Source organism: Paramormyrops kingsleyae, chromosome 25 (genome assembly GCF_048594095.1).
Source record: "Paramormyrops kingsleyae isolate MSU_618 chromosome 25, PKINGS_0.4, whole genome shotgun sequence".
NCBI lineage: Eukaryota > Metazoa > Chordata > Actinopteri > Osteoglossiformes > Mormyridae > Paramormyrops > Paramormyrops kingsleyae.
Window position 1 is genome coordinate 12,821,381 of NC_132821.1, and position 12,772 is coordinate 12,834,152.

General features: G+C 38.4%; 1 protein-coding gene across 1 annotated transcript; it reads left to right on the top strand.

Moving 5' to 3' along the window:
* Nucleotides 1–231: 231 nt before the first annotated feature.
* Nucleotides 232–7,808, top strand: LOC140582757 (sterile alpha motif domain-containing protein 3-like). The gene is made up of 8 exons (XM_072707070.1): nt 232–489; nt 1,269–1,323; nt 1,780–2,095; nt 4,337–4,498; nt 4,875–5,817; nt 5,964–6,116; nt 6,497–6,586; nt 7,545–7,808. Exons 5-8 carry the CDS (start codon nt 5,353–5,355, stop codon nt 7,806–7,808), a joined length of 972 nt encoding a protein of 323 aa, XP_072563171.1. The 5' UTR covers nt 232–489; nt 1,269–1,323; nt 1,780–2,095; nt 4,337–4,498; nt 4,875–5,352.
* The last annotated feature ends 4,964 nt before the right edge of the window (nt 7,809–12,772 follow it).

Genomic DNA, 12,772 nt, shown 5'->3' on the forward strand with positions numbered 1-12,772 from the left:
TGTGTAAATTATGAGGTCGTTTTAAGTGAACAGTGAGCATTTGATACTTGCAGCATTGTGTTTTTCGAGTAGCTCTCTACTTGTGTGTTCTCTACATACAGTTTTGCAAAAGTAATGTAGAATTCAAATTATTTCAATGTAAGTTTGAAAAAGTAAATACCCACACTGTAAAATGTAATTCTAGATGTTTGTTGTTTTAACATATTATTCCATGTCAGTATGACAATAGATGACTGAAGTTGTTGTTATAACATAGAATTATAAGTTAAAAACGTCCCAATTACATCAAAAAAAGCTAACTTGAAAACTCATGTCCAGCTAAATCAGAAACTTATGTGAACTTGACAATGTGGTGAAGTTGAGCACTGCAGGGTTCAAAATTGCTTCACGTGACTGCTATCGAGGTGCATTATGGGGAATTGGCGGTTAAAGACAAGCTCACGTTGCTTGGACATTTACTAATCGTCTCCATTGAAATCTGCTTTCAATGTGAGTAACATCGGTTATAACTATAACAAAAGTAGCTACAAAATTTGGAATACGTTTTTAAATTTATGGCATGATGTGTGTTTTTCTCTTTTACCGAAACATTTGCTTTAACTAATGTAACTTTAGCCGACATGGTCCAGCTTGTGCGCCATGACCAAACTTAACCTAATAAACTGATATATGTCCTTTTTATGGGTTTAATGTTGCACGGACCAAATGAAAAGTGTTGTGCCGCTAGTTTTAAGGTTGCACATTCAACAACTGTTGCGATATTAGCAAGCTAACTCTGCTAATTAATATGGCTTATGTCATATTGCCTGTGTACTTGTACATTTCTTTTAACTTCACAGCCTGTTATATTTTGGTGGAGGTTTAGTTTGGCAATATTTCCAGTAACTGACTGACTAAAAGAACATTTTTTTGGTAGGACTGTTGTGCTTGTTGTCATCTCTTTGTCCCTATATAATCACTTAAGCTGCTATTTACTGCTGTGTGCTGAGCTGCAAGAGTGCACTGAGGAGTGAGACAAAATATGGTCTGCAACCCAGCATTATATTAGTTTTTATGAGAGAGTTCAGTGTTTATCTTATGCTGGCTAACACCTACCAGCTCATATTGACTATTCATTTCCATACTGTCCTGTTCTTATTTTTCAGACAGAAGTCTGTTTTCTTTTGTTTGAAGGTGGAAAACTTTCGTACTCTTATCTTGGCCCAGAACATTGATGGATATTCTTCCTTTGGGTTATATATATCTGATATGTTTTTATTTTATTTTAGGTCTGTGAAGCCAAACTAGGTGCTGGCCATTTATTTTTGCCAATAGAGTGAAATGGTAAGTTCCTTTTTTTCATACTGGAAACACCACAGACTATATTGTAATTTAATAGCTCTGTAGAATAAAGCACTGTAGTGTCAAGGTACTTCTTCTTTACGCAGCATGTATAGTTACAGTATGGAATAGTCTTCCTGATAACGTAGTGCAAGCGGAATCCTTGGGTTCCTTTAAATCAGAGCTAGATAAGATTTTAACAACTCTGAGCTATTAGTTAAGTTCTCCCCAAGCGAGCTTGATGGGCCGAATGGCCTCCTCTCGTTTGTATAGTTCTTATGTTCTTATGAAGAAGTAATATTGGGCGATTGATGATCACATGCAGGTGGCATAACCTAAGTATTGAGAGATGCTACCAACAAATAATTCATTAACAAAAGCAATGGAGAACACTTTTTATGCTACTGTGTTTGTAATAGCACCCATAACTAAAGGTTTTTCATTAATTTATTTTCACAGGTCTAGATGGTCACATCTGTTTCTGTCTTTTGAATGAGGTGGACTTGCAAATTTTGTACTTTTTTTTGTGGAAATCGCAAGAGAATCATTGAACATTACAGTAACAGTCACAGACATTACGGAAGAAGCTGTCCACTACCCTGCATATACACCGACTGTGCACAGTATTTCAGATCTAAAAAAGCCTTGCAGGTCCATTTAAGAGATCATGGGGTCACAGAAGGAGTATGTAATGGACTTGCTGGCTTTAAAGTAAAATGCCTGCTGTGTAGCTTTAATCAGGCAGTTGGACTAAAGCAGTATATTGCTCATCAAGGTAAACATCTGAGGAATAGGGAAATTGTTACTTGCCCTTTTAATCAGTGTTCTTTTAAATCACACCTTTACTCCAGTTTTACATCACATAAGAGTCGTTTTCACCCTCATTCTACTATAAAAGATTTCAAGACAGAGCTTATTGTCCAAGAAAATGAATTTGCAGAATTTGGATCTGAAGTAAATGTTGATTTGCAGTCAGAAGATACTCACAGTGATGGCCATGTGCCACTTCAAGATAATTGTGGCAGTGAAGTAGAACACCATGATACCACTTACAAAATTCAGGAAAAGCTTGCATCTTTACTTCTGCGCATGCAAGCAATATTGCATGTTTCCAAATTAGCTACCCAGGAAATAATCAATGAGTTTCATGAAATTGGCATTTTGATAGGTGATCTAAATAGGAATACAGTGAAAAGGGTTTTAAGGCAGCACAATGGTAACATTGATGACGACACTATTACTTTGGTAACTGATTCCTTGAACAGCCTCAGTCCTCTTTGCTCCATTTCAGAGAGTGGGTGTTTAGGATCAGAACAAAAAAGGTTGTCCTATTTCAGAGAAAAATTTGGCGTTATAGACCCAGTTGAATATATCTTAGATTTAGCATCAAAGAAAACCTTTGTTTATGTTCCGGTTCTAAAAACTCTGCAGGAGTTGTTAAATAAGGGGGATATTATTGACAAAGTTTTAGAAAAAGACAATACAGGATCAAAACCTGGCCAGTACAACAGCTCATTTGATGGCTCATATTTCAAGGAGAACCCACTTCTGTCTGGGGAAGAGCAAAGCATTTCATTAGCTCTGTACATTGATGATTTTGAGGTCTGTAATCCTTTAGGAACCTCAAGAAAAAAACATAAATTGTGTGCAATATACTGGGTGATAGTAAATTTACCAGTGAAATACAGGTCATCGCTGTCTAGCATTTACCTTGCTCTCTTGTGTAAAAGTGTAGATGTTAAGACATTTGGATATAAGAGGATTGTAGAGCCACTTCTGAGAGATCTCCAACTGCTTGAAAACCAAGGGGTTTACATAAGTAGGCTGGGAACCAGTGTTAGGGGTACAGTGTTGTATGTGTCATCTGATAATTTAGGAGCACATTCCTTTGCTGGTTTTCAGGAGTCATTTAATGTTGATAAATTTTGTCGGTTTTGCTTAGCCAGTCGTAGTGATATTCAGCGTGTTCCTGTACGAAGTGGGTCATTTTCATTGAGAACAAAAGAGTCATATAATGCCAATGTTTCAAAGCTCAAAGAAAATGTGAAATTGAAAAGTGCTGATGGAGTGAAAAAGGAATGTGTACTAAACAAGTTGTCTTATTTTCATTGCATAACTGGGTTTCCCCCTGACTTTTTGCATGATGTTTTAGAAGGTATTGTACCTTGGGAGCTCTGTTTGTGTTTGAAAACTTTGATTGGACAGAAATACTTTACATTAGATTATTTGAATACTGCCATTCAACGCTTTCCCTATAAATTTTCTGACAAAACTAACTGTCCACAGAAAATTACAGAAAAAATACTTGTCTGTGAAACTATTGGGGGTAATGGCCATGAGAACTGGACTCTGTTGAGGTTGCTACCTCTGCTCATTGGTGACGTTGTACCTGAAAATAATGATGCTTGGTGTGTAATTCTGGAACTGAAAGACATTGTGGAACTTTTAGCATCCTCCACTTTTACTGAGGAAAGCCTGTGCTATCTTGATGCTAAAATAAGTGAACACAGGAGACTTTTGCAAAGTGTGTTTCCAGGACAGAAACTTAAACCTAAACACCATTTCCTGGAGCACTACCCTCATTTGATCCGCTGCTTTGGGCCACTGGTTGACTTTTGGACAATTCGTTTTGAAGCTAAACATAGCTTTTTCAAGAAAGTGGTTCGTGATGTCAATAATTTCAAAAACATTCTACTGACTTTGTCTCTTAGACACCAGCTTATGCTGGCATACCACTTGGACATGACTACCCTGTTTAAACCAAGAGTGGAAGTTAAGGGAGCATCAAATGTTTCTGTGGACATGCTAGCTTCCTCTGTCATGCAAGTGATGGAGAAGAAATTTACAACTCTGAGAAGTGTGTCACTGGCTACAACAGCATACATACATGGGACACAATACACCACAGGAATGTTTGTCTCATTTGGAAGCACAAGTGGACTTCCTGATTTTTCTAAAATTGTTCATGTGCTGCTTGTATGCAACAAGCCATTTTTTGTTTTGGAATCTTTCTCAGCTTGGTATGTGGAGCACCTCAGATGTTACGAACTCTGCGAAAGGAATACTGCTCAACTGATGGTAGCTGAACCTGAAGAGCTTAACCACTACATCCCATTGTCAGCATACACTGTACGGGGCAGACTCCTGGTGTCACCAAAGGCATTTCTTGTACATTAAGGTAATTTGTTTTTGTGGCATGTCATCGTAGTCTAAGGAGCTTGGAAAGAAATATATATTATAGAAATATTATAGTCTAAAACTAAATGATGTTTTAGTCAAAACACTGACTATAGCTAAATCAAAATGTGCTGTCAAAATTAACACTGGTTCAATGTTTTGTAACTTTTCCAGCTTGTTAAATGCATTATTTACAATTTACACAATTCTCCTATTTTTAATAATGGTAAAGCTCTTTTTTTATATACAGTACATAGATGGCTGCCAAAAAAGTCAGTAGTCGTATGTGAATGGTTGATATATATTTTTTTCTTAGCATCTCCTGTGAAAATGTATTCGTGCTATTCACACTTTATTTCTGTTTTTCTTGTTGGAAGCGATTCATCATGCTGCTGCGCATCATCCTGAGTGAAGATGACATAAGAAAGGTTACCATCGACAACTTGCCTGAAACTGTTGAAAACTTCCATATACTTCTGAAGACGAAACTTGGATTGGAGGGGGACCTTGTGGTTCAATATCAAGACCCTGAATTTGATAATGAACTGTGCAATCTGAGTAGCATATCAGAACTTCCTAAAGAGAAAGCAACATTGAAGGTGTACACGAAGACTTTTACAACCTACAACACAGACTCCACTCTAGACACAGCAAGCCTGTCATCAACTCTTGAGGAGGGCAGCAGTGGTGGCCAAACTCGTCAGCTGCCTCAGCCATTTGTTATTCCTGCCTTTTCTTTTGATGTTGAGTTAAAACTGAAGCAAGGAAATGAAACCTACCACAAAGATGGATCCTTACTTGACATATCGAAGGACATGAAATCGGATATCTTGGAGAAGCTGGCAGAAGCCATGTATGTCCACAACCCCTACCCAACACGTGACGAATATGATTGTGTGGCCCAGGCTCTCATCAACAAGCATCCTTGTCTCAAGGAACCAGGGTCTGTCAATGGGTGGTACTGTTGGAAATTTAAAGTTCAAAATGGGTAACTTCAGACAGAGGCTGCGAGTGGCTGGATGTCCTGAACTCAAAGTAAACACACGTACCTCTAGTCAAACTGGGTCAAAAAAACTGAAGCGGGCCAAAAAGTCAGAGGTAAATTTTCTACCAGGTTTTCCAGAGGGGAAAACCCAACATGATCTTGACATAGAGAGATCAGTCTTGGTCAGTGAGATGAAGAAAAGAAAGGTTGACTGGAGGCAAATTGATGAAATGATGTTCAACACATTCTCTTTACGGAGAAAAGAGATTGTTGAGGATGAACCTCTGGTGGCACAAGTCAAAGAAAGATGGCCAGCCTTGTTCTCTGAACGGCAGGTAAAATGCATCTTTGTGGTTGTTTTGCTTTTGTGTGTGTATTTTGTCTAATGGGCCTCAGATGATGTTTGCTTAAATTTAGATCTTAAAGCATTTTTTTATTAAATTCTGCCTGTACCCCCCACCCCTCTTCTTCCATTGCTCAGGTTGAAGCTGAATTTGCCCGTCTTACATCTGTTGACCTGAAAGGCTCCCTCTTTGCTGGGCTTGACCAATATCTGGAGAGGTTCCTTGAGCTGTACAAAACCAAGAGCGGCATAGCAGGGCTAACTAGGCTCATAAAATGCCTAGATGATGATGTAAGTGTTCAACTGCTAAATGTTCTCCGTTTGTCTAAGTTTTAGGTTATCCATTTTAAGTGATGAACTCATTCAAAGAAAGCTGTAGTAATATTTCACAATTGGACATTTAGTGTGGTAACTTTTACAGAATCTGTGTACAGTATATTGGTGTTAGATTTGATATCATATTCTACTTTAATGTGCTGATCAGCCTGATTCAAATTATAAGATATTAAAACATTAAAAGACAGGTGTAACTGACCCAGTTATCTCCACTGATACTCATATATTGATGAAATGAAATGAAAAAGCAAAAAGCTGTTTATTTGGAGCTGTCTAGGTGTTTCATAAACACTGTTTAAAACATTTTTTGTTTTGTTTTTCAATTCTTTGACCAGAGCTCTACACAAAGGAAGAGGACAGTTCTTCTGCTGGGCCTTCCTCATTTTCTCAAGGAAGATCCCTCACACATTTTCAAGACTGTGGAGGTGAGCATTGTTTCTTATTAATTCTAGTTAATTCTATAATTACAGTACCACAGTGGATTTTAAATCAAGACTTTCAGCCTTAACTCAAGGGGTTAACTCCCTGCTCACTATAGATGCCAGCAAATGTATTATTACGAGATCTGTGAGACTGGATTTAGTCTGGTTTTCAGAGAAACTACCTGATAAACTACTATGGGTATTGTTCGTTTATTGTGTTTATTCATGTCTTCACCAGGGTCTTTGACATTGTGCTGCTGTACTGTTCCCTACAGCTTTGCATTGGATTTCTCACACACTGTATATTTGTAATGGCAGACATATTAGGATATTTAAGTGATTACAGCGGCTGCTACAGCTGTTGGGGGGGCAATACTTTGGTGAAATGTCTTCGACCCTGGACTGTTTAAACAATTAAGTCACTGGCCCAGTCATTGGACAGCTGGGTAAAGCTGGATGTTGTCATTCAATGCCAGTTATGCAACCAATCCAGCTACGTCTATATGTTCGTTTTTCATGCAGTTTAATATAAGGGGAACTGTTACTGATTAAAGAAGCATTGTCTGTGGAGTTACATTCTGCTACGGTAGTGTAGCTCCAGTTTGCACATTTCATGCATTCTCAGTCACATTTTATTCAGAGCACAGCCAATATTTAGCACAATTAGCATGTATTTAAATTGTTGTTCACATTCTGCAATTGAAGACATGCTTTATTATTAATGAACATGATCTTTGTTCAAAGCAAGAAATGGATTTGTAACATGGGGGTGCAATTCTTATTCTGAAAAAATTTAAACAACGTAAGAAGTGTTACCCAAAGCCAATCACCATCATCCAAGGCATCAGTATGGCTATTCTTTAGAAAGACATGATTTATAAAGCACAAGGGATATTGTGTATTTTCTTTTAAGTTTTGTAAATGATTTTTTTTTTCTTTTTGTCTTTGAACCCTTTTATAGCCCACAGATATTGAAGACACTTTCACCAAGGGGATGAAAGTTGGCATTGTGACGGTGAAAGGAGAAGACATCATTGATGTGTTGGTTGTCCTTGAGGAGGCAGTAGTCCTGTCTAATCTGAGGGATGTCCCGAGTGCCATTTCCATGCTGATGGGTCTTCTTTTTGCCCTCAACATAGACTATCCAAAGGAACTCAAGTATACCTTTGAAATTATTCAGAAGGTCCTCATGAACATTGGAGGAAGGCAGTGCTCCTCACTGTAACAGGATTTTTTTTGCTGAAATGGATGGTGGAAAGCTCAACTTATTTTTTTGTGTAGTGAACATCTTTACATCAAGTCAATCAACCTTTAAATCAGTTTGATTTTATTTATAAAGTTCACACAGCTACCTTAATAAACCTTAATCAACTTAATAAGTTAAGCTAAAATAGATTCCTAAGTTGAGAGAACCACTAAAACATTTGAATTAACTAAGAAACCCAAGTCAACTAAATTAGAACAAGAGTTTAAACAATTGATTATTTTAATTTAGCTTAAATAGTTTTCCCAAGTAAAAATGACTATTAAAGCAGTTGAACTGACTAACAAACCTTAGTCAACTAAACTAAGACAAAAGTTTAGACAACATGTGATTTTTCATTAGGATAACAATTGGTTGAGTTATAAGAACAAACTCTATTTCTTGACTTAACTTAAAATTTTAAGGCAGCCCTTTACCTGATATTTTTAAGTTGAAACAACAAATTATATTTTACAGTGCACTTTTAACATATGCCAAAAAATTTTGCACTACTAGTTTTGTTTAAAGCCACCTTAAAATGCTTTGGAAATGCAAGTACTGCCCTGCCATCTGCGAGAAGAGGGCACAGCTTTTTAAACATTACAGGCTAAAACATGGCACTTATGCAAGAACTGAGCCCTTTCCTTGCTTGCATCAGGAATGTATGTGTACATTCAAGTCTCTCAATGCACTCTATAGCCATTTATCCCGCTTTCACACCAGAAGCACAGTTCAACCGCAAACTGTGGATGCTCAAATTAAGTTTTGCTGTTTGTCATGTGAATTTCTTGAACCCTGCACTGAAATTGAATATTTTGCTCATCTGCGGAATACCCACTTAAAAGTAAATCACAAAGTTGATTGTCCTTATAAAGATTGTAAATTTCAGTGCAGTGTGTACTCCACTTTCAATGCACACAAAAGTAAAACACATAGACAGCATACTTGAAAGAATTTCAAGTATGAAATAATTGCCAGTATACCCAATGACACTTGCGATAAAGTGGCCCATGAAAGTCAAGGTGAACTAGAACAACTGTCAACTTCTGACACAGAAGACCTAGAGGTCATGGAAGAAGCCTGCGATGATCTTTGTGGTTTAGGTAAACAGCTTTAACATAATCTTGCATCTCTCTTATTGAAAATGCAAACTATTCTGCATATCCCAGAGAGTGCTGTACAACAAGTGATACAACACCTTTGTCAAATACATGACATAAGAACATAAGAACATAAGAAATTTACAAACGAGAGGAGGCCATTCGGCCCATCAAGCTCGTTTGGGGAGAACTTAACTAATAGCTCAGAGTTCTTAAAACCTTATCTAGCTCAGATTTAAAGGAATCCATGGTTTTAGCTTCCACTACACTAGCAGGAAGACTATTCCATACTCTAACTACACGCTGTGTAAAGAAGTGCTTCCTCAAATTTGTTTTAAAATGTTCTCCCGCTAATTTCCACTTATGGCCACGAGTTTTAGTATTTAGAGTAATATTGAAATAGTCATTTGGCTGAACAGCATCCAGACCCGTTAGAATCTTATAGACCTGAATCATAAACCCCCTTAGTCTCCTTTGCTCGAGGCTAAACAGATTCAGCTCAGCTAACCTCTCCTCATAAGACATTCCTCTAAGACCAGGAATCATTCTCGTAGCTCTTCGTTGCACCTTTTCTAAGGCAGCAATGTCCTTCTTGAGGTATGGTTACCAAACCTGCACACAGTAGACCTGTCACAACCATTACTGTATAGTAATGTCAAGTCAGTACTTAAGAATTATTATCCAAATGTGGATGAAGTAGTTATAAAAGAGATCATCTGAAAGTAATGTGATGACATCATTGTGTGGCAAACGTGGATCTCTAGGAACTATAAAAAGGAGGGCAGCCTATGTGAGGAATAAGTTTCCCCTGGTGATGCCTATAGAATATGTTGTTGAAAAAGGCACAAAAACAGTTGTATATGTTCCCATACAACACATGCTACAGAAACTGTTAAACAAAAGTGACATTTTACATAAAGCAATGTCAGAAAAGGTGCATGTTCCACATGAATATAGTTCATTTGCAGATGGAGAGCACTTTAAGGAAAATAGCCTTCTTTCAATGGATCAGTTCACAGTTGCACTGATTCTTTATCTAGATGACTTTGAAGTAGCCAATCCTTTGGGAACATCAAAGCAGAAACACAAAATATGTGCAGTGTATTGGGTTATTGCTAATATACCAGCAAAATACAGATCAACACTAAATTCTATTCAGCTTGCTTTACTCTGCAACACCTCCACAGTCAAACAGTGTGGTTATGAGAAAGTTCTGCAACCTCTAGTCCATGATCTTGTCTCAGCATGGTGTTTATGTAGAGCAGCTAGGTGCAAGTGTGAAGGGAACAGTGTTGTTTGTAGCAGCTGATAATCTTGCTGCCCATTCACTTGCTGGATTCCATGAGAGCTTCACAGTAAACAAATTTGCAGAGTCTGTATGGCATCCTGAAGTGACATTCAACAACAGGAGGTAAGCTCTGGTTTCTTCTATCTCAGAGATAAAAATCTGTCATGACAGGCATGTGCAAAAGGTGATGAAAGACTCTACCTTAAGTCAAAACTCTGGGGTGAAAGGATGATGTCCTCTTACGAAAAGTCTGACACACTTTCATGTGGTCAAGGGTTACCCTCCAGACATCTTACATGATGTCTTGGAAGGCATTGTCCCAGTTGAGATGTCTCTGTGTTTGACAGACATGATTGCCAAGAAGTATTTGACTTTAGATGTACTAAATGAGGCCATCAGATCTTTTAATTACTTGTTTACTGACAAGACTGATCAGCCTCAGACAATTGGCAAAGGATTTTCAACCAAAGGGACCATTGGTGGAAATGGTCATGAGAACTGGTCTGTCATTAGGCTTCTTCCACTCTTTATTGGTCACTGTGTACCTGAAGGAAATAATTCTTGGGAAATTCTCGTGCTTCTCAAAGATATCGTGGAGCTTGTTGTGGCACCTAAGCATACTGATGAGACTGCATTTTCTGGAATGCAAGTTGGCAGAGCACAGAGCTGCTGCAGTCAACCTTTCCAAATTTCAGGTTGCGACCAAAACATCACTATTTGGAACATTATCCTCACCTGATAAAGAAATTTGGTCCTTTGACTGATGTTTGGACTATGCGCTTTGAGGGTAAGCATAAGTTCTTCAAAAAAGTAGTCAGAGAGTCCCAGAATTTAAAAAATGTGGCCATGACACTTGCTACTAAACACTAGAAAGCACTCAGTTACTATTTGGACTGTAGCTCATTTTTCAGGCCAGCAGTTGATATGACTAAGGTTGCAATGGTCTTGGTCACCTCTCTTCCCAGTGATGTTCAGAGAGTACTCCCTCAAAACATAACCACTTCTGGGTCAGTGCTTGTTGCATCATCTGTCTGCATTGATGGAATCAAGTATCACATAGTTCAGGTCATCCTGAATTTGGTCAGATTACACAGATTGTTGCAGCTAACCCAGACATTTTGTTTGTCTGCAAAAAAATGACAGCATGGTACCAAGAGCACTTTCGGTCCTACCAGCAATGCTACACTGAAGAACCTTCTGTGGTTGACATGTCTGATGTATATGATGTCTTTCCACTGTCAGCATACAATGTACAAGGGAAGCTTATGATAACTCTCAAGCGATTTGTTATTTGCTAAAACTGTTAATGTTTCTTTTTTTTCCTCAGATGTCTACACAACAGAAACTCACCATGAGAGTTATTTTTTGTGAGGGGGACATATGAAAAATGACAATGACTCCTGATCCAAATACAGTTGATGATTTACAGTTTTTCTGAAATGCTAAAACACAAAAGCCAATCCTCTAAACCAAATGACCAGTTGTCTAAACACATTTACTAAATCTAGCCATCATTTTCCAATATCATAAACACATTTCACATGAAGACACAATTCACAAAACACAATCCTCCGTTCTCATAAATCTAAACACATTTTTCCTTGCTAAAACACAAGTTGCAAAAGAACTCTGCTCATATTCTCAAATGAAAGCTCATGTGATGCAAAATGCTTGCCACAGTCAGCAATATTTGAACACAATGAACACACCTGGCGTCATTCATTACACACAACGACTCAAAATTGAAGACACTTGTTGCTAATGCTGTGACCACATGTATAAAAGCAAGTTCAGAGTGCACAGTTTGCTGAAGATTCCAAACAAACACAATGGATGAAGGCAGAGTCAGGGGAAGAGGAATTCGAGTCAGAGGAGGGAGAAGAGCTGGCCATGGAAGAAGAGGAGCAGGCCAACGAGGAAGAGGAGGAGGCCAACAAGGGAGAGGAGAAGGTCCAGGAGGGAGAGCAAGACAACCTCGCACCATCATTACGGACGAGATACGAGCAACAGTCATTGACCATGTCATTGTCCATGGCATGACAATGGCTGAAGCAGGACTAAAAGTCCGTCCAAACCTGAGTAGGTTCACCGTGACCACCTTTCAGGCATTCAGACAACACAACAGGTATTGTACTCTATTGCTGTCTTTGTCACAATACAGTTTTACAAGCCTGTGAAAGTAGTCTATTGGTTTCAAATCAGTTGTTATTGCAAAACATGTCAATTGACAACACATGTTTCTTTCTTTAGAGTTGAAAGAATGCCACATAGAGGTGGGAAGGTTGCCATATTTACAGCGGCACAAGAAACCCTCATTGTGGATATGGTTCGTGAGAACAACCTCATCAGACTCCGGGAGATCAGAGACAAAGTCATTGCCGATAATGTCAACTTTGAGAGCATTGATGATGTCAGCTTGGCCACAACAGACCGAGTTCTCCGGCGCCAAAAGATGTGGATGAAACAGGTCTATAGGGTTCCCTTTGAGCGCAACTCTGCGCGACACAAAGACCTACGTTATGAGTATGTGCAAGTAAGTATACATCCATGTTCACAGT